Below are 24,388 nucleotides of genomic sequence, written 5' to 3'. Positions count from 1 at the left end.
TGATTATACTGACTAAGACGAAATGAAGTAGCCTACTTAACAGGCTAACAGGAAGATATCAGAAAAGTACCAAAGGCATGTTTCTGTTAGCAAGGATGTGGTCACAGGCAAAACCTCTGAAAACAGAAGTGCTACAAACTACATTTTTCTTGATAGCATTTAAGGGAAAGTATCTCCTATGAGACAATTGTCGTCCTGGTAAGCACAGACACTCCTCATTTCATTTAACACTTTTTTTGTTTTTTCAGGTCATAACAACCTCTTTTTTGAAGTCAGTTTAGATATTGCACAGCGGCATAGTTTCAGTAAATGAATTCTCTCTTCCAGTAAGTTTCGGTGTTCATCAGTAAGGTTCATTGAAATGTTGTGTGGAAAAATATTATAGCTGTATGATATATAATTAGCAATATAACTATGTAAATACCACACTTATGCTTTGTAGTGTACAGGTGGGACAAAACCAGTCATTATTTCATTCATGAGGCTAATGGTGATTTTTGTACACCAGACATGGTTTTGTGAGAGATGCAGCCCACATGTCTGAAAAAGGGAAAGACTGTGGTTTATTGACATGCATCTCAGACTAAGATGTAAAAGTAGATGAAATGTCAAAGAGGTTTAACGTTTAGCGTAAGAGGGGGTCTTACATATTGGCTGTATTTCATAGATAATACAGGAAGAAAAAAAAAGACATCAGCCAGTTTGTCCTGCATAAGTCCCGTTCAACGGATTTTGCTCTTGTGGTTTATTGGCTTAAGAAAATATTGCTGATCTTTGGCAGCAGAGGTACGACCTTTACAGCTATGCAAATTTGTATGGGTGCTGTGAGATGAATGCAGGTTGTTTTGCGTGTGTGTGTATGTGTGTGAGTGTGCATGTGTTTGTCAGAATGTCTGACTGTGTCCAAAATTGGGGGTATTTGGTAATTTCATTGTTACACAGTCACCGTTTCCTTTCCATTTTTTTTAACGGTCATATTTTGTTTCTCAACAAAGATTTACTTCATGAGTGTATGTACCACGGCAGGCACCAGTTTCACTCTAGGAGAAATGATACTTTGAAGTCATCGGCGAAGGTAAGAATATCAACTAATGAACTAAAGAGCGGCAGAAATTATATGCAGAACTATCGAATGAACTACAAAAAAACTGTCAATCATTACATTTATAATTTTCTCATATTTTTCTTTCAAATGACTGTATTTTTAAACATTAACGAATGTTCACATTATAGTCTCCTCAATAATATTTACATAAATGTACATTACTATAATCATTTCAATAAATAAAGCAATTGTGCAAAATTGCACCAATTATGAATTTTAGACTATAATGATAAAAGCTAAATATTAATCATCTGTGGTGCAAAGTGCTTGATGCAATTGATTGTAGTAAGTAAATGTTGATCATCAGCAAATTGACATCATGTTCATTTTTTATATGAGTGGAAACTTGTTCAAAATGAAAACAAAAACAGAAACTTAAAGCCCTGTAAGATGTTTGATGTGTCCGAAGTAGTATAAAACATCATTATAATGAAAAACGAGCTTCAAGTCATCCGGTACTTTGTACATGCAGCTTGCTTTTGCCTTTTAAATAAAAACAATTCTTTTACCATTTTTTTTTTATTTTAGAAAGAAAATGTGCAGTTCTTTGTGAGAAAAGTCTGAGCAAGGCCGTTTAAAGCATATAGAAAACCTAGCATTTTGCATTCAAAACATCCACAAAAGATTTGAAAATAAATACATAAACTGTTGCATCAACAAGTGAAAAAAGAAAGCATAACATTGATGAGTGTGCATATGATATAAACATTTCAGTTGTGAAAGGTAGAAATTTCATGAAGACGTATGTGATGTATTTCGCACCTCTCTCCTGCCAGTTTCACTATGACGAACTGCTCAACTAAAGAAGTGGACACTTTAACGCAGAAGCTGGACTTGGTCATTTACGTGCCCGTCTTGGTGTTTGGCTTGGCATTAAACATTGCAGCACTGGTGGTGTTCTGTCGGCTGCTCAGAAAATGGACAGAGTCCTCCATCTACATGACCAACCTGGCCCTAATGGACCTGCTGTTGCTGATGCAGCTGCCCTTCAAAATGCACGCAGCACACCACAAGTGGGCAGAAGACAAGAAACTCTTTTGCTCCTTCCTGGAAAGTCTTTACTTTGTAGCTATGTACGGTAGCATCTACACAATTGTGTGCATAGCCGTAGACCGATACATCGCAATAAACCACCCGTTTCGAGCCAAGCAGGTGCGTTCGAAAAAAAAAGCCTTGAATGTTTGCATTTTCATCTGGGTGTTCGTTATGGCAGCGACTTCACCCATCTACACCTTCCGGGGAGAGGAAAAGGGGAATTTCACCTGTTTCCATCGCTTCTCTCAGAAGGGTTGGAGCATTGCAATAATTGTGTGCCTGGAGGTGTTTGGTTTCCTGTTGCCTGCCGCAGTACTGGTGGCTTGTTCCATTCAGAGCGTCCGTACTCTCAAAGCCTCAAAGAACAGTGACCACAAGAGGCAAGCTGGTGTGAGAATCATCTACAGCAGCCTAGCGGCCTTCCTAGTGCCATTCACCCCCTGTCACGTCGCCATATTCCTGCAGTATCTTGTCCGTAATGGATTTATTTCAGACTGCAAACAGCAAAAGAACATCGCCCTTTTTATACAGGTGTCAATAAACATTGCAAACGTGACCTGCTGCTTGGATGCACTGTGTTACTATTTCATCGCAAAGGAAGTCCGATCCACCAAGGACACGCTTAGACTGTCCATCAACAGAGCAAGAACCACCAGCACCTCAGATGTTTGAGAAGTCGAATTCAGTTTATTAGACTTTCACAAACTTTCCAGTGGAAGTAAAGTTGTGGTCACACTAGTGAAATTTGAACGTTGAAAAAAGTCTATTGTCAACAGAGTAGCGACGTGTGAAGCACAGTTCAAAAAAAAAAAAAGTAACTTTCAAACCAAACAGCTTTCTGTTGGTCAATTCAGCAAATTCACATACTTGAGCCCGCTGCAAAATCTTTCACCCTGACATGAAATTAAAATTCGTGTGGATTCCTATAGTGAAATAACTGGATTTCACCCATGAAAATATGCCAAACGGTAAATGTGAAAACACTTCAAGAAAACATTTTGGACTGATTTCAAAGGTTCTTGAGGTTAATGCATGATTTAATTGACAAATTATTACTTCTTTCATTCAAGTTTAAGGCACATTTCACCCAAAAATGAAAATGCTGTCATCATTTGGTCACCCTAACGTCATTGCAAAACCGTACGAGTTTGTTTCTTGTTTCTTTTTGAACATAAAAGAAGATATTTTGAGAGATGAGAAGTTTGAAAAACAGTGGGCTCCAATGATGTTTGATTCCCAACAGTCTTCAAAATATCATCTCTTGTGTGCAGTGTTATTGGGGGAAACACATTACAAGTATCACAAGTTACGTAATCAGATTACTTTTTTAAAAGTAACACATTACTTTTTAATTTACAAGAAAATATGTAACTTTTTCAAATACGTAATGCCAGTTACCGTTTTCCCATTTATTGTCTGACAGCTCTCCTGTCCCCATGTTGAGAGAAATCGGGAGTAAATGCAGAGGCGTTGTGTGCTCTGTGTAAACATGATTGCTACTGTAGTTCTAGACTAAATGTGAACATGCATTTACTCATCTCACTGGCAGAAAAATAGAATCAGTATTTCTCAGAATGAATAAAAACAGTAAAATGCAAACTCAGAATATGACATAAACCTGCAATAATTAAATATGTTAAACAACACAGATATCCTTTATGTATTTAATCCCATTTTATGAACCAATGTCTTTGCTGCTGATCTTTGATGATCCAATTCAACCATATTAATAAGCAAAAATTACTTTGGATAAACATAACATTTGTGTTTGTAACATTGTAGCATTTGCTACAGAGGTGAATTTACATTTCCTTCAGCCTGAGGCTTATTCATTTCCTTTTTGTTGTGAAATGGCTTTTTACATTTTCCAAAATGTACCTTTTTTATTAAAGCCAAATGAGCAAGCTCAGCTCAGATTTAAAAAGTAACTCAACAGACTCAAAAAACGCAATTAGTTACTTTTTTTAGGGAGTAATGCAATATTGTAATGGATTATTTTTTTAAAGTAACTTTCCCAACACTCCTTGTGTTCTGCAGGAGAAAGAAACTCATACAGGTTTAGAATGACATTTTTTTTTTGTTGGGTGGACTATCCATTTAATTTTACAAAGTGTGACAAATATGAGAAGAAAACGGTAATAGAACAGAATCTTTACCCCGATCTTCAGAATTGCACAGTCCCAAAATTTGTCTGGATTGGAGTTCAAGATCAGGATCACCCAAATCCATTTAATTTGTGAAACGTAAGTCTAACTTCCACAAAACTTTAGTCACTAAATTAGATATATCATTCCTTGAACCACATCCTTGAAACCCTGCCCTCCAAAGCCATGACAGCAAACACCCACACAAAATGATAGCATCAGAGAGCAGTGGCCTGCAGGGGCAGGGGAGTTGTGAGTAGTGTGGACTATCCATTTAATTTTACAAAGTGTGACAAATATGAGAAGAAAACGGTAATAGAACAGAATCTTTACCCCGATCTTCAGAATTGCACAGTCCCAAAATTTGTCTGGATTGGAGTTCAAGATCAGGATCACCCAAATCCATTTAATTTGTGAAACGTAAGTCTAACTTCCACAAAACTTTAGTCACTAAATTAGATATATCATTCCGTGAACCACATCCTTGAAACCCTGCCCTCCAAAGCCATGACAGCAAACACCCACACAAAATGATAGCATCTAAAAAAAAAAAAAAAACATTACCGTTAGAATAAATGTTCTAAATATTAATTGCATACATGTAGCTACATTACATACATGCAGCTACATAGATATAAAGTTTAACTTAAAAATATTGATAACAAAATGTTTTTTTTTTTTGTCAACAAAATGTGCTGTACAACAAACGTGCAATACGTTCATCCTGTTTGCATTGAGCGTCTCCCCAACCCCTCCACCCACAGGACTTTCGAAAAGCAGTTGTGTCTGTGCATGTGCTGCTGAAGTGACCTTTTACGTTAAGACAGTATCAGTGAGACTGTGGGGAGGCAAGCCAGTTAGTTGTTTATCGCTCTTTTCTGAAAACAGATGTAAGCTTGTGAGGTTGTAACCTATTAATATTTTGCACAAACATTTACTGTATGTACTGTTTATGGCTTTATGGTTAAACAACCTAGAAAAGCACTGCAGGCTTGAATGGAATAGTTAGATTTACATTTATAGCAGAAATACATTATAGTTTGCATTCATGGTGACCATGCTGTGACTTTACCAAGCATACAGCAGAATATTTATTTATTTGTATTTTTTTTTTTTGCTTGAGTGACTTGTGTGTGATTATGCTGTTATTATCTGCAACATTATCAGTGATGTTCACACGCTGAGATGTTTTACTAGGCATTCTGACCTTTTGTGTTTCTATCAGTACATGAAGGGGGAAGTTCAATAAAGAGTTAATTTTCGAATGCTTTTGAATGATCTGAAAGATGACATGGACATGATCAATACATTTTTTGTTTCCACACTCTCAGAAAAAAAGGTACAAAGCTTTCACTGAGGCGGTGCAATTAGGTACAAAAGCTAAAATGTACATCTTTTTACTCTTATTTACCCTTGAATGCTAAATTACTACTTTAATCGTACATGTACCAAAAGTGTACATATTAGTACCTTTTGAAAGGGTAGCATCCCAGTGACAGTTTGGTATTTTTCCCAAAAGTTTTTTTTTTTTTGAGACAAGAGGTTGTAATAAACAAACGCAAACTTTGAAGTTTGCATCCAACCTGACCTAATTTAACATGGTTTGCATTTGACCACACGTCAAAACATTTTCAACCCCCCAAAGCAGAATTTGCTCCTCTTAAATATCTGCTTGTAAATGCAATTCACTTACTGACACCTCCCACTGTTTCCTGTAACTAACAAGTGGAACTAAAAAAAAGGTACCACACAGGAAAAAAATCATTACAGAGCCATTTCACATTTCGGCACAGCAGTTCTCTTAAATTCACCTGTATCTTTGGAACAATGCCACCCAACAACACAGATAACTGCAGCACATCTCACTTCAGATATCCACTTTTCACTTCCACCTACAGCATCGTGCTGCTGTTCGGTCTTCCTTTGAACTTCGTGTCTCTTTGGATACTGGTTTGTCGGAATGGCTTGAGGAAATCCGTTTCGGTGATCTACATGGCCAACCTGGCCTTATCGGACCTTCTTTTCACACTTTCCCTGCCCTTTCGGATCATCTACTTCGCCACAGGTGAATGGAAGCTGGGAAACGCTCTATGCATGATTCCAGGGACCCTCTTCGCCGTCAACATATACTCCAGCTCCTTGTTCATCACGCTCATCAGTGTGGACCGGATGCTGGCCGTGGTGTATCCACTGAGATCTCGACATTTGCGGACGGTACCGATGGCCTGGGTGCTTTGTGTGATGGTGTGGCTGATCATCGCTGGATTGGCAGTGCCAACAGCCTTAAACCACCCTGAAAACAAGGACAACGCCTGTAACGTTACACGCTGTTTTGAGAAATACTCTGAAAGGAATTGGAAGAATGGTTTCATAATCCTCTGCTTTACCACTTTCTTTGGTATTTTAGTACCTTTCTGCATTATTTTGGGCTGTACGGTGTCAGTCGTGCGGCAGCTGAAAGGTTACAGCATGGCAACTTCCTCGTGCAACACCGAGCTGAGCAAAAGCAAGATTGTAAAGCTCTTTCTGTCTAACTTGCTCATCTATGCCATTTGTTTTATCCCATTCCACATTGCTTTTGTCCTCTTCGGCCTGAGCAAACGTGATTTCTTGCATGGAGACAATTCTCTTGAAGTTTACTTTAACCTACAGACTGTTACCATGTGCATGGCCAGCACAAACAGCTGTCTGGACCCCTTGATCTACTATTTCAGCACAAAGACTATTAAAGGCAGAAGCAGATGTGATTCTTCATCCAAAACCGTTGGTCTCGGCCTGGTTCAGAGCATGAGTTGGAACGGACAGTAAAGCAACAAACCATCATAATTGCTTATGTTGTTGAGGTAAACAAGCTCTTAGTCTGAAAGGAAATGGTTATGTAAAAAACCAAAATCTTAAACCAAAAGCTGACTCACGCAAGAGAGAATTGCACGTCTCTGCTCCTGTGCATCACATGCAACTCTGTTTACCCATCTCGGGCGTCCTAAAGTGGGTGAAAAGGGAACAAGACACCAAACGTTGAGCCAGTGTGCTTCATTATCTGCCAATGTGATATACTTTAAATTGTTCTGCAAAACTTGCATTGTTACAAATCATCAAATTAAGCTGTGTATATTTGCTTATCACTGAGAACCAAGGGCAGTAGCTACTGTGAATAATTTTGGCCCCTCTGGTTGTATATTGCAATGTTTTGCCGCATTAGCTGCATTTCTACCAGCATTACCGTTGAAAACCTGTTCGGTTTTGTCTTTTTTCTGTGTTTTTGTGTCATTGAGGAATACTTTTGAACTGCATCTTTATTTCCCCAAGATTGCACTTAAGTTCTGCATAGTAATATGTCTGCACTTTGACTTTTGTGTCATGCATTATGTTGGTAGAAATAAAACAATAAAACAAATGTTCTCTTCTCAGATAAGATCTGCATAATGACAATTCATTTGACTTCAACTGAGGTGCGAAAGAATGAGAAACAGTTCACATGGTTGCACAAAGCTTACAGGCTGGCATAAGGAAGTGAAAATTTCGAGTCGACAGCGTTCAAGTCCACACCCTCTCCTGTTGTTTCACATGAGGGATGTTTTTCATGTTGTGGTTTGTGGGCCAAGTGCGCTGAAAGGTCTCTTGCATGCGATCACATACTGTATCTGTAATTATCAACAGAGCGAGAGTAGGGTTTCAGCAGTTTATTGATGGATTTTTACAAGCAATTATCTTTTACAAAGCAGCAGAATAGAGTGCATCAAATCAAACGCCTCATTTACTCCAGACAAAACCAGTTGTTGCTACACCAGTATGTGGAAGATGAACAAATACATTTAAATGGTACAATTAGAAAAAGTGCAAGCAATATGAAACGATTCCACCTCAGATGAGGTCTAAAGATCTACCATTATTCGTGGATGGACCATACATAAAAAAAAAAGGAATAGGAACAGCAAGGAAGAGATTTCTGCACATCTGTGCCTAAGAAAATTCACCTTTAACTTAAAGAACAGCCCGTTCTCATCAGTATAGACATACTGCATTTAGGGATAATGAAACATTTCAAACCAACATCCGGTGGCTAGTTTTTCACATTTTTCTACAAACTTTATTCACATGTATTAAAGAGCAACACACAGAGTATTTGAACATGATAAACTGCTCCGATGACCAACATTACTACAAAGAAATGGATGTAAAGTTAGGAAATCCAAGATAAGAAAACTTATATTGCTTATATCACGTTCAAAAACTCACACTAACAGGCTTAAAGTCATACATTTCTAAAATATGAGGTATACATCTTTTGGCATTGAAGACAATTTTCTAATACTGGATTTCTTAGCCAACACAGAAAGAAATGAACAACATTTTTGAACAAATGAAACGCACTAAAAAAACCATCAGTCTACACAAACCGAGGCTTTACAGAGGGGGGAAAAAAATGAAAACTCAAATCATTCATCAGTGCATGCCATACGTCTGAGAATAATCTCACAGTTATATTTGAGGAAACGTCCCCACTGAAAAAAAACAACAACCTGAGAGTGAAATAAAACTACAAACTAGAAAATGTGCTTCAGAATATGCAAATCAAAATCTAATTTAGACAAAGACAAAAAAAGAAAGAAAAAAACCCACATACTTGGGTGAAAAAAAGTCATTACAGTTTATTCTTGGAAAAACCGAACCAAGAAAACACAGATATGGCATTATCTAACATTATGTACAGGTTTATCATGCTGATAAAGTGCTGTTAAGCTGGACAGATGGGGAAGGGTCAGTTTTGGGTTTTGCTCAGTAGAGTTGAGAAGGGAAGGAAACTACAGCAGGAGTCTGTCGCAAATCTTCGTCTCTACGACAAACGTGTTCTCGAAGTGCCGGATGCTGTGGCAGTTTCTGGTCTCCCTCTTCTCGATGCCTGAGGAAGAAACAGATTCGAGTTGGGTTAAACAAGGATGCTCATTTTGATATAGCACTGTGTTGCATGTACTGTATTGCATAATTGTTGCATGGACATTCTAATGTCGATTTCACGTATTCAACATCGTAGTTACAGATTTTTGTGCTGCCTAGTTCAGGAAGTATTTTAAATTAGCATTCAAAAGTGCGGGGTCAGTAAAATTTGATTTTTAATGTTTTAGAAGTGTCTTATGCGGACCAAGTCTGTATTTATTTAATCAAAAATACAGTAAAATCAGTAATATTGTGAAATATTGAGAACAGTTTTCTATTGTAATATATTTTAAAATGTAATTTAATTTATTCCTGAAAAAGCTACATTTTCAGCACCATTACTCCAATCTTCATTGTCACATAATCCTTCAGAAATAATTCTAATATGTTGATTTGGAAAGAGTTTTATTATTATCAATGTTAAAAGCAGTTGTGCTGTTTAATATATTAGTGGAAAATGTAATACATTTAATATAAGATTATTTGATGAATAGAAAGTTCTAAAGAATAGCATTTATTTGAAATGGAAATTGTTTGCAACATTATAATATGTCTTTACCGTCATTTTTTATCAATTGAATGCATCCTTGTTGAATAAGTGTTGATTTCTTTCAGCAAATAAAATAAAATAAAAATCACATTGACCCCAAGCTTTTGAATGGAGTTAGTTTCTACAATTTAACTAGGTAATGTTACCCGACTACATAACTAGCAACCCATTTAATGCCAACCCTTGTCTTTTTATTTCTAATTTACAAATATTTTTTAGTTTCAAACTGAAAATGTTTTAAAGCTTGATTCACGTTGGTCGTTTGGGTCATACGTTCTCAAAGTGAAAAATACATTTTTAAGAAGTTGAACTCAGTGGTCACACTCTTGGTGTGGCGCAAATGTTGCATGTCAAGTTCTATTTCCTGTGGCTTCAGACACCATCTGCGCACGGATGAGTGAGAGGAAGTCCTTAAGGAGCCAAACTACAGCTCCCACACCGCATCACTTCCCACACCTCAGCCTCTGCATCACACCACAGAGAGATGCCCTCTGATCCAAACGACAACTCCCACAAAGCATCAGTGCCTGACGTGCATCACAACCCCCTCTGCGTGGTTTCCTAACTAGAGACGTTCTGTGTACTCTACAATCGTGAGTCACGCTTACACACCTACGTGCGCACGCATTAATCAGAATGAAGATCGGTGTCAACGTGCCATGAGCAAAAAAACTGAAAGCACACAGCACATGCCCAGATCAATCTGAATGCAACATTTAACATTAGATTAAAGCAGTCGGACTCATAAAAAGAGGAAGACGTTGTTGTGCTATCAGCAATAGTTATTGTGTCTGATTTACGCAAGATAACTGGGTGGATAGAAATTAGAAGAAAAAAAAAACAGGAACAGGAGCTGCCAGACAACCACAGATACATCTGTGTGTGCAGGTTCCAGTAATAAATAACATGTAAAAAAAGAAGGCCAAGATAAAAAAACTTTTATTATTATCAATGTTAAAAGCAGTTGTGCTGTTTAATATATTAGTGGAAAATGTAATACATTTAATATAAGATTATTTGATGAATAGAAAGTTCTAAAGAATAGCATTTATTTGAAATGGAAATTGTTTGCAACATTATAATATGTCTTTACCGTCATTTTTTATCAATTGAATGCATCCTTGTTGAATAAGTGTTGATTTCTTTCAGCAAATAAAATAAAATAAAAATCACATTGACCCCAAGCTTTTGAATGGAGTTAGTTTCTACAATTTAACTAGGTAATGTTACCCGACTACATAACTAGCAACCCATTTAATGCCAACCCTTGTCTTTTTATTTCTAATTTACAAATATTTTTTAGTTTCAAACTGAAAATGTTTTAAAGCTTGATTCACGTTGGTCGTTTGGGTCATACGTTCTCAAAGTGAAAAATACATTTTTAAGAAGTTGAACTCAGTGGTCACACTCTTGGTGTGGCGCAAATGTTGCATGTCAAGTTCTATTTCCTGTGGCTTCAGACACCATCTGCGCACGGATGAGTGAGAGGAAGTCCTTAAGGAGCCAAACTACAGCTCCCACACCGCATCACTTCCCACACCTCAGCCTCTGCATCACACCACAGAGAGATGCCCTCTGATCCAAACGACAACTCCCACAATGCATCAGTGCCTGACGTGCATCACAACCCCCTCTGCGTGGTTTCCTAACTAGAGACGTTCTGTGTACTCTACAATCGTGAGTCACGCTTACACACCTACGTGCGCACGCATTAATCAGAATGAAGATCGGTGTCAACGTGCCATGAGCAAAAAAACTGAAAGCACACAGCACATGCCCAGATCAATCTGAATGCAACATTTAACATTAGATTAAAGCAGTCGGACTCATAAAAAGAGGAAGACGTTGTTGTGCTATCAGCAATAGTTATTGTGTCTGATTTACGCAAGATAACTGGGTGGATAGAAATTAGAAGAAAAAAAAAACAGGAACAGGAGCTGCCAGACAACCACAGATACATCTGTGTGTGCAGGTTCCAGTAATAAATAACATGTAAAAAAAGAAGGCCAAGATAAAAAAACAAAACAAAACAAAACTGACTATTACATATTCTCTACTGTTAAAATAATTGTTTTCTGTTTGAACATATTTTAAAATGTTATTTATTCCTGTAATGAATTTTCACTATCATTACTCCAATCTTCAGTGTCCCTTCAGAAATCATTCTAATTCTGATTTGCTGCTCAAGAAACATTTCTTATCATCTTCAATGTTGAAAACAGCTGTGCTGCTTCATATTCTTGTGAAAACTGATAAACTACTATCGAAAAATGTTAATACTTCTATTCAGCAAGAACATTTTAAATGGATTAAACGTCTTTATAATTTATAATGTTACAAAAGATTTCAAATAAATACTGTTCTTTGAATTTCTAATTCATCAAAGAATCAAAAAAACAACAACAACAGTATCACAGTTTCTAGCCTTGGTGAGCATAAGAGTCTTCTTTCAAAAATATTAAAAATCTTATTTATTTTAATCTTTTGTAATAATAATAATAATAATATTCATAGTGATGTTTGACTTGGCAAACACCAATAATAAATCAAGATGTCGAGAAACTCACGTTTTTGGCTGCTACGGCGTCTCAGTCTGTAGGTTTCTTTTCCAAGTTTCTAGCCTTGGTGAGCATAAGAGTCTTCTTTCAAAAACATTAAAAATCTTATTTATTTTAATCTTTTGTAATAATAATAATAATATTCATAGTGATGTTTGACTTGGCAAACACCAATAATAAATCAAGATGTCAAGAAACTCACGTTTTTGGCTGCTACGGCGTCTCAGTCTGTAGGTTTCTTTTCCATAACAGAGCCGGTGGATGAAGGGTCCCAGCTGACGCATGTTCCTAACGCGCCCCGTCACCACCATCTCTTCCTGAATGATGTAGGTCTGGGGCAAATACATCCCCCGCTGTCAAAATACACAAATGCATACAAACGGTCACATGGGGCTATGGGCTTCATTCCATCAACACTGACACACTGGCTATGATGAATCAAACAGATTAGAAATCTGTGTGTCACCTCCGCTAGGGAAGTGACAAATTCCTTTTAGGGTTTGCATGAATAGACTTTTTTCCTTTGATTTTTGTTGGCATTTTTGTATTGAATTAATTAAAAATAAAAATAATAATAACTTTGTAAATAATTTTACTAGAATAAATGTTTCAGAACTGGAGGAAGTAAAAAAAAAAAAAATTATAAATAATTAAATTCTACACTAAATAATTTAAGATACTACATTTTTATACACTAAATAATTTAAATTGCAAACTAAAAATAAATAATTATCATATACTAAAATCTTTATAAGTTAGTTTCCATGACTTTATCATTATCCTAAACGTTCTCTGATATTTCCAGGTTTTCCATGATCATGGTAACATTGTCCTTGCGGGTTCAAATGAAAGTTTTTATTTTTTTACATTTTTTTTATTAACAACTGATTTCTGAAGGTACAGTTTTACCTTCAGAAATCATTCATGAAATAATTGTAATATTTCAGAAATAAAGGCTTCACATCAAACTTGTGACTCACAAACTGAGACCTTTTGTTCGTGTGTTAGAACACTATTATGCAATCTGTTACCTTAACATTGACAAGCAGCTCCCACAGGCTCCTGGGCGGCATGACGATTGTCGTGTTGAGCTCAATAACGTAACACTTATCCAACGCAATGTCGTAGTAAGCTGTGAGTCCCTGTGTTAACGAGAAACGACAACACCTCCGTTAATAACGACTCTAGAATCAAATAAAACATGATTTGAGAGATATGTTGAAGTTCAATACATTCATCACTGTTGAAAAGTTTAATACTTTTTCTCAGCAAGGATGCATTAAATGGATCAAAAGTGACAGTAGCAAGATTTATATTGTTACAAAAGATTTCTATTTCAAATAAATGCTGTTCTTTTGAATTGTCTATGCACCTATGAAAACATACAGTGGGTACGGAAAGTATTCAGACCCCCTTAAATTTTTCACTCTGTTATATTGCAGCCATTTGCTAAAATCATTTAAGTTAATTTTTTTTCCTCATTAATGTACACACAGCACCCCATATTGACAGAAAAACACAGAATCGTTGACATTTTTGCAGATTTATTAAAAAAGAAAAACTGAAATATCACATGGTCCTAAGTATTCAGACCCTTTGCTCAGTATTAGGTAGAAGCACCCTTTTGATCTAATACAGCCATGAGTCTTTTTGGGAAAGATGCAACAAGTTTTTCACACCTGGATTTGGGGATCCTCTGCCATTCCTCCTCGCAGATCCTCTCCAGTTCTGTCAGGTTGGATGGTAAACGTTGGTGGACAGCCATTTTTAGGTCTCTCCAGAGATGCTCAATTGGGTTTAAGTCAGGGCTCTGGCTGGGCCATTCAAGAACAGTCACAGAGTTGTCGTGAAGCCACTCCTTCGTTATTTTAGCTCTGTGCTTAGGGTCATTGTCCTGTTGGAAGGTAAACCTTCCACCCAGTCTGAGGTTCTGAATGCTCTAGACTGGGTTTTCATTAAGGCTATCTCTGTATTTTGCTGCACTGAGCGTTTCTTCTACTCTAACGAGTCCCTCAGTCCCTGCTGCTGAAAAATAGCCCCACAGCATGAGGCTGCTACCAGCACACTTTACTTTTGGGATGGTACTCTGCAGGTGATGAGCGGAGCTGGTTTCCTTCAAATTTTTCACTCTTTGTTATTTTGCAGCCATTTGCTAAAATCATTTAAGTAAATTTTTTTTCCTCATTAATGTACGCACAGCACCCCATATTGACAGAAAAACACGGAATTGTTGACATTTTTGCAGATTTATTAAAAAAGTAAAACTGAAATATCACATGGTCCTAAGTGTTCAGACCCTTTGCTCAGTATTTAGTATAAGCACCCTTTTGATCTAATACAGCCATGAGTCTTTTTGGGAAAGATGCAACAAGTTTTTCACACCTGGATTTGGGGATCCTCTGCCATTCCTCCTTGCAGATCCTCTCCAGTTCTGTCAGGTTGGATGGTAAACGTTGGTGGACAGCCATTTTTAGGTCTCTCCAGAGATGCTCAATTGGGTTTAAGTCAGGGCTCTGGCTGGGCCATTCAAGAACAGTCACAGAGTTGTTGTGAAGCCACTCCTTCGTTATTTTAGCTGTGTGCTTAGGGTCATTGTCTTGTTGGAAGGTAAACCTTCGGCCCAGTCTGAGGTCCTGAGCACTCTGGAGAAGGTTTTCGTCCAGGATATCCCTGTACTTGGCCGCATTCATCTTTCCCTCGATTGGAAGGGTTCTGGTCGTCCCAAATGTCTTCCATTTAAGGATTATGGAGGCCACTGTGCTCTTAGGAACCTTAAGTGCAGCAGAAATTTTTTTGTAACCTTGGCCAGATCTGTGCCTTGCCACAATTCTGTCTCTGAGCTCTTCAGGCAGTTCCTTTGACCTCATGATTCTCATTTGCTCTGACATGCACTGTGAGCTGTAAGGTCTTATATAGACAGGTGTGTGGCTTTCCTAATCAAGTCCAATCAGTATAATCAAACACAGCTGGACTCAAATGAAGGTGTAGAACCATCTCAAGGATGATCAGAAGAAAAGGACAGCACCTGAGTTAAATATATGAGTGTCACAGCAAAGGGTCTGAATACTTAGGACCATGTGATATTTCAGTTTTTCTTTTTTAATAAATCTGCAAAAATGTCAACAATTCTGTGTTTTTCTGTCAATATGGGGTTCTGTGTGTACATTAATGAGGAAAAAAAATTAACTTAAATGATTTTAGCAAATGGCTGCAATATAACAAAGAGTGAAAAATTTAAGGGGGTCTGAATACTTTCCGTACCCACTGTATATCAGGGTTTCTATAGAAACATTAAGAAACAACAGTTTTAACATGGATAATAATAAGAAATGTTTCTTGAGCAGCAAATCAGCATATTAGAATGATTTCTGAAGGATCATGTGACACTGAAGACTGGAGTAATGATGCTGAAAATTCAGCTTTGCGTCACAGAAATAAATGACATTTTAAAATATGGTCACACAGAAAACAAGTCTTAATGTAATTAAATTGTAATAATATTCCACAATATTACTGTTTCTAATGCACTTTTGGTCAATTAAATGGAGCTGGAAGAACAAAATGTTCTGCTTTTTACCAGAGTGACATTCTCATGGATTTACAGCGTCTGGAGAACTTGGAAATGTGGCTTTCACAGAAACATTTGCATGTACTCCTGTGCCTGGCACATTGCGCTGAATATTAAACAATGATTTCAGCAGACAAAAGGTTTCCTTAGAAATGGTTCACAGTCCATCTGGGGGAGCCGTGATGACTAACACCAGCTTTTGTGCAGCCAGAGAACTAGAAGAAACTGTACCAGAGCTAAATGTTCAGAACTTCACTTCAAGTGCTTCTAGGAAAGATCCTCACCCTGTGAAAGTCGTGAATGATGTCAGCTGGGTCACTGCTTCCAAAGTCGGGCACAGGCACGCTGATCTGCTCATAGTTGTCATCCAGGTAGATACCGACGTTCTCCTCTAGCTCCTGCCTTCCGAGTAATGGGGCGAACAGGGGGTCCTCGTACATCACCCGACAGTGGAACAAACTGTCCTCTGGGATCTGGCGAAAGAAAGCAGAGGGCTTCAAAAGAGGGCACTTGAACTTGTTTAGTGAGTAAAAGATCCAGCAAGGTGTTGCTATGGTGATCGCTATGGCAATGAACTTTAATAAGCTTGTTTGTGAATAAAAGATGATTAACAGATCCAATGACGTCTAGCGTCTCACCTGGGGGCTGAAGTAGTAGCGATACAGGCATACAGACGCCAGGATCAAGCCTGACAGGAAGATCACCAAGCCAGGCACGACACACCAAAGGCCACTAAAGGAAGACTTCTTAGATCTAACCGGGAGCACCAACTCATCCTGCTAGGAAACAAAACAACTTCAATTAGTTTTGTGAATTCAAAGCACCTGGGATAGTTTTCACTGGCTGGACTGATTGACATTTGACAAATGCTGCATGTTTACTGAATATTTATAGGGAGAGTCTAAGCAAAAATGAAAATTGTGACCCTGGACCACAAAACCAGTCATAAGGGTCAATTTTTCGAAATTGAGATTTATACATCATCTGAAAGCTGAATAAATAAGCTTTCCACAATAACAATATTTGGTCGAGATACAACTATTTGAAAATCTGGAATATGAGGGTTGTTCAAATGAAGTTCTTAGCAATGCATATTACTAATCAAAAATTAAGTTTTAATATATTTATGGTAGGAAATGTACAAAATATCTTCATGGAACATGATCTTTACTTAATATCCTAATGATTTTTGGCATAAAAGAAACATCTATAATTTTGACCCATACGATGTATTTTCGGCTATTGCTACAAATATACCCCAGAGACTGGTTTTGTGGTCCAAGGTCACAATTGTGTCATCATTTTCTCTCCCTCATTTGTTGTTCCAAACCTGTATGGCTTTTTTCCCCCCTGTGGAACACACATACAAAAAACTATATTTTAAAGAAAGTTGGTAACCAAATAATTTCAGGTCCCATTGATTTACATTGTATTGACAAAAAAAATACGTTGGACATCAGTGGGACCCGAAACTGCTTGGTTCACAACATTCTTCAAAATATCTCCTTTTGTGCTCCACAGAAGAAAAAAAAACTTGCATACATGTTTGGACAGACATTGATTTTTCATTTTTGGGTGGACTATCCTTTTAATTTCAAAATGATGGGCATTGATAACACTTAGTGATGATGATCTACATATCAATTTTTTCATTCGGAAATCTGTATCAGCAAGCTGGCACAAATCATTGCAAAAAAAATGACTTTCTTAGTTTTTCAGTCCAAATATCTAAACTTTCATAAATCAAGAGAAAAGAATGAGATTTTTCATAACCCATTAACAAATATTTGTTCTTGTTTTAAGCATGATTTTGGACACATTTCCCAGAAATCAATTTTCTTTCTTGAGTAAAAGCACAGTGATTTAATCATTTTGTTATGTGTAACAAAAACACTAAGAAAATTCGTACATATGTTTTTTTCTTTTAAGCATAAATTCGCTTCATTTTAATACATTTTTCAGAAAACAAGACTTACTATCTAAGCCATTTTCCTTTTCAAGTTAATATATCTTGATTTGAATTTTTTCGAGATATGTATAATGAGAAACGAGACAAAAATACTAGGCAAGAGAATCATTTTTTTGCAGTGCATTACTTTCAGCACCCAACTGCGCCAAGAAATGAGTCACGGCACCGTCTCAAGACGTCAGGTGGCGTGAGCAATCCATCCGCCTCCAGTCTCTCAGAGACGCTGGTGCCGAGGACACCAGCTCGGATCGGCCCACGCAGGCTCTGGATCATCGTGAATCAAACAGACTTGCCGAGTGACAGAGCTACTATCTCCGCCTGGCAGAGTGACATTTTTAGACATGTACTGTACTTCCACTCTCCTTATTTGTACAGGAGTTCCTTTCTACGTAGAGAGGACACACAGTAGCAGCGGGTAGGAGACAGTGTGTGGGAACCAGGCTGAAAATAACAGCACTAGTATCAGATTAGATGAATCCACGTCATTTTCACTCTAGTAGGGAAGATGAATGCAGGCACGTGAGGTTGAATTAAAAATGTGACGCACTACAGAAGGGAACGTTCTGAGTCGCCCACAAATGTCCTACATTATAACCAGTGTTGGGGGTAACGCATTACAAGTAACGCGAGTTACGTAATCAGATTACTTTTTTCAAGTAACTAGTAAAGTAACGCATTACTTTTTAATTTACAAGAGAATATCTGAGTTACTTTTTCAAATAAGTAACGCAAGTTACTTTTTTTCCAATTTATTGATTGACAGCTCTGGTGTCGCCATGGTGACAGAAATCAGAAGATGTTACTGTAGTTCTAAAATAAATATGAATATGCATTAATTCATCTCACTCACAAAAAACACAGATTCAGTATTCCTCAAAATGAATAAAAATAATGCAACTCAGAATATGACGCAACCCTGCAATAATTAAATGTTAAACAACACAAATATCCTTTATGAATTTAATCCCGTTCTATTAACCAATGTCTTTGCTTCTGTTCTTCGATGATCCAATTCAACCATACTAATAAGCAAAAATTACTCCAGACAAACATGTGTGTCCTTTTTTTATTGCTGAAGTGTGTTGAAATTTCTTCTTCTGCATTCTACTGTACGGACGTAAATTTACTTTCCCTTCAGCCTGAGGCTTATTCATTTCACTTTTGGTGTGAAAAGGCTTTTATATTTGCCAAAAATAGAAATTTTTTATTTTAAAAACAAACAAGCAAGCCCTGTCCAGATTTAAAAAGTAACGCAAAAGTAACATAACGCATTACTTTCCATAAAAGTAACTAAGTAACGTAATTAGTTACTTTTTTATGGAGTAACGCAATATTGTAACGCATTACTTTTAAAAGTAACTTTCCCCAACACTGATTAAACGCTTGTAGCTTTCAGATACTCCCAGTTGAATTCTAATAAATGGACTTTATTAAGCTTTTTACTTAAAATCCTAAAGCTCTGATGCACTTCAACAGCTTCCAATGGCTATAAACTGATGCATTCTCAGAAATGAGAAAATTAGTGTATCTGCTGTCTGCATTATATTCCTCAGAGCCGATTACAACACTCAGACAAAAAAAAAAAATGACGGATGTCAGGGCATCCATTTTGTGAAGGCAAAGATCCTATTTTCCCCCCGCCGGCTGGCAGGATCAAGCGTGCGCCTATTCGGGTTGGAGCGAGTATTGAGCGTTCCAGGCACTTCAGAACAAAAGGCTGCGGTCATCTGCACTGTTACAGCGCAAGTCAAGTGATGATAAAAAGGTTTGCCGTTGAATAGCTACTATCATGGGAACAAATAGAAAGCGTCCATGTAGAGGACACACACACATACACACAAATGCAGCTCAAGCCGATTTGTTGGGCACTAATCTGCAGTGGCGGCTACACACTGAGGGATGATGGAATGTCATCCTGCTGTGCATCTCAATACTGGCTCGCATCTATCAGCTGTAAACCAATGCAGAACTGCAGGTCTAAGCCTGCCAACGTGTAGAACATATACTTTAATATTAATATATTCATAAAAATCCGTGTTGTTCAGTTAAGACATCTGATATTGATCATTCTGTAACAGGCAAATAAAGACAAACGGATGCATTCACAGAAATAAGAAAATTATGAGATCTGCTGTCAGCATTTTTTCTGTCAATTCCAACACTAAGACAAATGAATGGATGTTTTCCTGTGAATCTCAACACTGCTTCACATCTATAATGCGCAATCCGTTTATACATTATTTTTACTTCAAACATGCACAAGCAAGCATTCCAAAGTGAATAATATTTAATGGAATAAGAATAATAATCATTATTGTTATACAATAATATTATATTCAGATATTATAGATTAGATATACATTTCAGTTTTGTCTATTAATCGCCTAATTAGTTTAGAGACATAATAGCACTTTTAAAGTCCAATTTTTAAAATGTTGTTTTTTCTCAAGCAGACGTTAAACATAAATATGAATTCAAATAAAAAATATATTTTTGCTTTTTTTACATTTTTGATTTCTTTTTGCCTGGAGGAACGAGACGAAACAAAGGACGGTTTCACAGCAGACAACAAAACAATAGACAATAATGGGTATTTAAATAGGACGCTATAACTCACGTGAGAGTACGGCATGTGAATTTCCTCTTTGTCTCCATCGTTCTCCTTTTCCGGCTTCTGTGCAGTTACTTGCTGAAAGGATATCTTCACCATTTTGACGCTTCTTCCTAGTTTTCTGCGGTTAGGACGTCCAGCAGTGATTGTATCACCAAGGACGGTTCTGAGCTGTGAATGAAGTACTCGACAGAGGGCGGGCGAACTTAAAGAGGATTCCCTCGCTTCCGGTACACTTCAAAGTAAGAGCCCACCAATCGGCGTCTGCTTTCTAAAATTAGTATCACTTACAGTTTTGACAATAAAAAAGGTCTTGTCTATTAACCCGTTCAGATTCGAATTATGTTCCAAAGGACAAAATGACAACTCTTTATTCTTACTCTAAATGCAACCATAAACAATAATTATTCGGGGAAAAGCACTTTTAAATCAGCTCAAGAATAATCCATCCATCTATACATCCATTCTTTAAGATTTTCAATCTACATCCATTCCCATAAGATTTTTCCTGAGATAAAATTTGCAATTTTTAATATACAGAATTTTAGTACATCCTACACAATGCCTATTTTGCTTAACATGTTCAAGAAAAACCATCCTGCATAATAAATGTAACTCTTTAACATGGTATTATTGATGCAATTTAAAGATTCAAATTATTATGTTTTGCATTACTACGCATTGATGTACATTACATTATTGGTGCATAGTTAAGATATAAATCTAGTCTAATAATATTTTGCATAACAATGACAGTGAGAAATCTTAATGTGCCAAGTTAATTTGTCAAATTAATAACCTTGAATTATATATCAAAAAATTATCTCGCCATGGATGTGATCGCACATTAACAGAAAATATACAATTTAATAACTTGCACAGATTTAAAATAATTTTTCAATTGTACTAAGTTGGAATAATAAAAAAATATATCCCACGGGATTTTTCTAAATCAGCCATTCATCTCCGCCTGGTCCCTTCTTGGACTTTTATTGTGGATTTTTTTTCTTCCACAAATGGACGTGCATTCCGGTTCTATTTTAGCCGTTTACGGTGCTCTACTACGCGTTCTGATTTGCATCAGACTGCCGGAAGTCAATAAATAACTTGACACTGATTAATGCTTTTTATGGCTCTGATGCAGGTTATAATCTATTAATTATAATCCACAAACAGCGCAAATGAAGCATAATCAAAAAAAATTCGGGTTATTGAAACAGAAAATAATTTTGAATTTCATGTTTTATCATAGCACTGTAGATTTAAAAGTTTGATTTAGTGACCTTCAATTCTGCTGAGACTTTCCTCTTTTTTTTTTTTTTTTTTTACTTAACGAATGAATTAGACAAAAGTGTATATATGGCAACCAATATAATATATCATAGGCTATTAACTAGGCTAAATAGCCTATATTCAATAACTGTAATAAAATTAATGTAACTCATTTGCTTTCTTTTATTCACTAAAACAATGGGATTCGCTATCTGACGTAAATATGGAGCCTTAACACATATTATGAATGTAAAAATGACTTTTGACTTAGAGTTTAGTTTTCAGTAGTCTTACACTCTAAAAAATGCTGGGTTAAATACAACCCAGTGCTGGGTAAAATAGGGACAACCCCAGCAATTGGGTTGTTTTAACCCAGCGGTTGGGTTACTACCCAGAAGGTTGGGTTAAACATTTAACCAAACCGCTGGGTCAAAACAGCCCAGTTGCTGGGTTTGTCCCTATTTTACCCAGCACTGGGTTTGTTTTTAACCCAGCATTTTTTAGAGTGTACATGGATGTTACATTTCAGCAGTAGGCTACAATACGCGTGCCTTTTCATATGTCTTGCATTACATGCATATGTTCTTTCACAGATGGCCTCATAACAAAGCACTGATGATGTCCCGCATACGCACACTGGTAAAGTAGAGCGCGCCGCAGAAATCAGATCAACTCCGCACTGAGTGAAATCAATTCCAGTAGCGAGCGCACTTTTGTTCTGTTCAATAAAAGAATTACGTTCTGTAAATGTCATATTGGGGGGAAATTATTATATTATTATGTAATGCATAAAAACTACCAGCCTCTGGTTGCTAGCCATTCAGATTATGTCTTTGCTATTTATTTTTTGACCCCCCCCCCCCTTATTGAGGGTCCAGGCAAGCAATTGTAAGTCAGTTTATATTGCTCACAAACATCTGTCAGTCTCAATATAGGTGACCGATTAAGTTTCTTGAGAGAAATACTTGAAAAATTGCTTTCATTTGCTTGTGTTGATTATAAATACCATCTATATGGATGAAGTTTCCTCATTGTCTTCACAGTCACTTCCCATTCCACGTCTCTGAGAAGAGTTTAGTTCTGACTATAGTCAGGATAACATCAAGTTTCAACCTGTTTTATACAGTCTATGGTGTCAACCCTCCAAACTCGAAAACTTACATCTGTTGGATTTTTTAATTTAAAATATATGAATAAATTGAGTGAGATCATTGCCATTTCTTCATGACCACTTTTAAATTAATTTGAAGAAAATTGAGCTGAAAAACGATGCAATTGAACTTTTATCACTTTGTTCTCAGTTTAATGTCAGGATATTGTTTTTCTCTGAATAACTTATTGACAGTATTGCAGTATGCCATTGTCTGTTCTATCTATATATCTATCTATCTATCTATCTATCTATCATCTATCTATCTAACTTATTGACTTATGCAGTATGACATTGTCTGTTCTATCTATCTATCTATCTATCAATCTATCTAACTTATTGACTTATGCAGTATGACATTGTCTGTTCTATCTATCTATCTATCTATCAATCTATCTAACTTATTGACTTATGCAGTATGACATTGTCTGTTCTATCTATCTATCTATCAATTAGATATTAGTTATATCTACTTAATTGTAGGCTACTTAATTTTATTCACTAAATCGTCCTCTGGTCCATCTACAGGTTCACAGGGCGGGTTGGTTTACAGTGCACAAAGGCAAGGCTGTTGATTGGTTACCAGTCAGTCCATTCACATGTAAATCAGCCCTCATAAATGTCCCCATTCAGTCGCCCACTTTGCACAGTATATGTAGTGCTTGTTAGCACAGACTTTTGTCTCGAATTGAACCCGCCGACCATCTGCCCTCCATTCAGGCGTCCTCTCAGCGGTCTCTTTACTGCAGCAATATGGCCCCTGCGTCCCGCAGTAACAGACAAGAGGAGGATTTTTACGGAATAAAAGACAGAAAGGTACGCAACGCGCCTTTTTTAATCGCACAAACAAATATATCGACGTTTTCCACAAGTTAAACGCATTTCTCTCTCCCTCTTCAGACGAGGAAGCCGCTGGTGGAGAAAAAGAGACGCGCCCTCATCAATGAAAGTTTACAGGAGCTGAGGCTACTGCTAGCCGACCCGGATGTAAGTTTATTCATCACTTCATGCATCTGTATCCCGCACCAACATACAGCGCAAAGAGAGCCTTGACGTCGTTATTAATTAATTAATTTATTTTAGGCGCAGATAAAAATGGAGAATGCAGATGTGTTGGAAATGACCGTGAAGCGCGTGGAAACTATCCTGCAAAACAAAGAGAATGGTAAGGAGCTGTTATCAAGTTTCATACAGGCTTGCTTTTTTTTTTAAACGCTTTATTAATTCAATGCCACAAGAACATGAGGTATTACATATTCACATGATCAAATTAACATTATTAACTGCATACAGGCTTGCTTGCAAGTCGTAGCCTATGTATTTGGGTCGTGACGTCACGCCGCGTTTCTCCTCCGCAGAAGCTGACAGCGTGAACCGCGAAGCTAACGAGCGCTTCGCCGCGGGATACATCCAGTGCATGCATGAGGTGCACACCTTCGTGTCCGGCTGTCCGGGAATCGACGCGAGCATCGCCGCCGACCTGCTGAA

General features: G+C 37.2%; 4 protein-coding genes across 5 annotated transcripts in view; 3 read left to right on the top strand and 1 right to left on the bottom strand.

The window, feature by feature from the left end:
* Positions 1-717: 717 nt before the first annotated feature.
* LOC107679394 (G-protein coupled receptor 55-like) lies at positions 718-3,254 on the top strand. The gene is made up of 3 exons (XM_016474911.1): positions 718-786; positions 996-1,075; positions 1,882-3,254. The coding sequence occupies exon 3, from the start codon at positions 1,889-1,891 to the stop codon at positions 2,810-2,812; it is 924 nt and encodes a 307-aa protein (XP_016330397.1). The 5' UTR covers positions 718-786; positions 996-1,075; positions 1,882-1,888; the 3' UTR covers positions 2,813-3,254.
* A 2,806-nt stretch (positions 3,255-6,060) lies between these two features.
* LOC107679392 (lysophosphatidic acid receptor 6-like) lies at positions 6,061-7,622 on the top strand. The gene has a single exon (XM_016474908.1). The coding sequence runs from the start codon at positions 6,112-6,114 to the stop codon at positions 7,090-7,092; it is 981 nt and encodes a 326-aa protein (XP_016330394.1). The 5' UTR covers positions 6,061-6,111; the 3' UTR covers positions 7,093-7,622.
* Positions 7,623-7,958: 336 nt separating this feature from the next.
* Positions 7,959-20,668, bottom strand: LOC107679406 (integral membrane protein 2C-like). Of its 2 annotated transcripts, none has more exons than XM_016474955.1 (6): positions 20,485-20,668; positions 16,537-16,677; positions 16,183-16,371; positions 13,362-13,472; positions 12,533-12,683; positions 7,959-9,187 (listed from the first exon to the last, which is right to left on the bottom strand). In XM_016474955.1, the coding sequence occupies exons 1-6, from the start codon at positions 20,575-20,577 to the stop codon at positions 9,090-9,092; spliced, it is 783 nt and encodes a 260-aa protein (XP_016330441.1). In that variant the 5' UTR covers positions 20,578-20,668; the 3' UTR covers positions 7,959-9,089. The 2 variants fall into 2 exon arrangements, with proteins under 2 accessions (XP_016330441.1, XP_016330442.1); XM_016474956.1 differs by having other exon boundaries at positions 16,537-16,674.
* A 2,777-nt stretch (positions 20,669-23,445) lies between these two features.
* The window catches only part of LOC107679391 (transcription cofactor HES-6-like), a 1,396-nt gene continuing 453 nt past the window's right edge, over positions 23,446-24,388 (top strand). The window contains exons 1-4 of the mRNA XM_016474907.1: positions 23,446-23,716; positions 23,801-23,887; positions 23,984-24,065; positions 24,259-24,382. Coding sequence (XP_016330393.1) covers positions 23,654-23,716; positions 23,801-23,887; positions 23,984-24,065; positions 24,259-24,382 — 356 coding nt within the window. The 5' untranslated portion in view covers positions 23,446-23,653. The remainder of the gene's footprint in view (positions 23,717-23,800; positions 23,888-23,983; positions 24,066-24,258; positions 24,383-24,388) is intronic.

Source organism: Sinocyclocheilus anshuiensis, unplaced genomic scaffold, assembly GCF_001515605.1.
Source record: "Sinocyclocheilus anshuiensis isolate Anshui unplaced genomic scaffold, SAMN03320099.WGS_v1.1 scaffold2206, whole genome shotgun sequence".
Taxonomy (NCBI): domain Eukaryota; kingdom Metazoa; phylum Chordata; class Actinopteri; order Cypriniformes; family Cyprinidae; genus Sinocyclocheilus; species Sinocyclocheilus anshuiensis.
Note: the sequence above shows the minus strand (reverse complement) of the source record. Positions and strands in the feature narration are given on the sequence as shown.

Excerpts from the sequence above, each read along its gene's own strand:
- LOC107679406 (XM_016474955.1), bottom strand. The coding sequence starts at position 20,577 with ATGGTGAAGATATCCTTTCAGCAAGTAACTGCACAGAAGCCGGAAAAG. Across the intron at positions 13,473-16,182 it reads TCATTCACGACTTTCACAGG|GGACTCACAGCTTACTACGA; the intron begins GTGAGGATCTTT and ends TCGTTAACACAG. Across the intron at positions 9,188-12,532 it reads ACGCCGTAGCAGCCAAAAAC|GCATCGAGAAGAGGGAGACC; the intron begins GTGAGTTTCTTG and ends TTTCTTCCTCAG.
- LOC107679394 (XM_016474911.1), top strand. The coding sequence starts at position 1,889 with ATGACGAACTGCTCAACTAAAGAAGTGGACACTTTAACGCAGAAGCTG.
- LOC107679392 (XM_016474908.1), top strand. The coding sequence starts at position 6,112 with ATGCCACCCAACAACACAGATAACTGCAGCACATCTCACTTCAGATAT.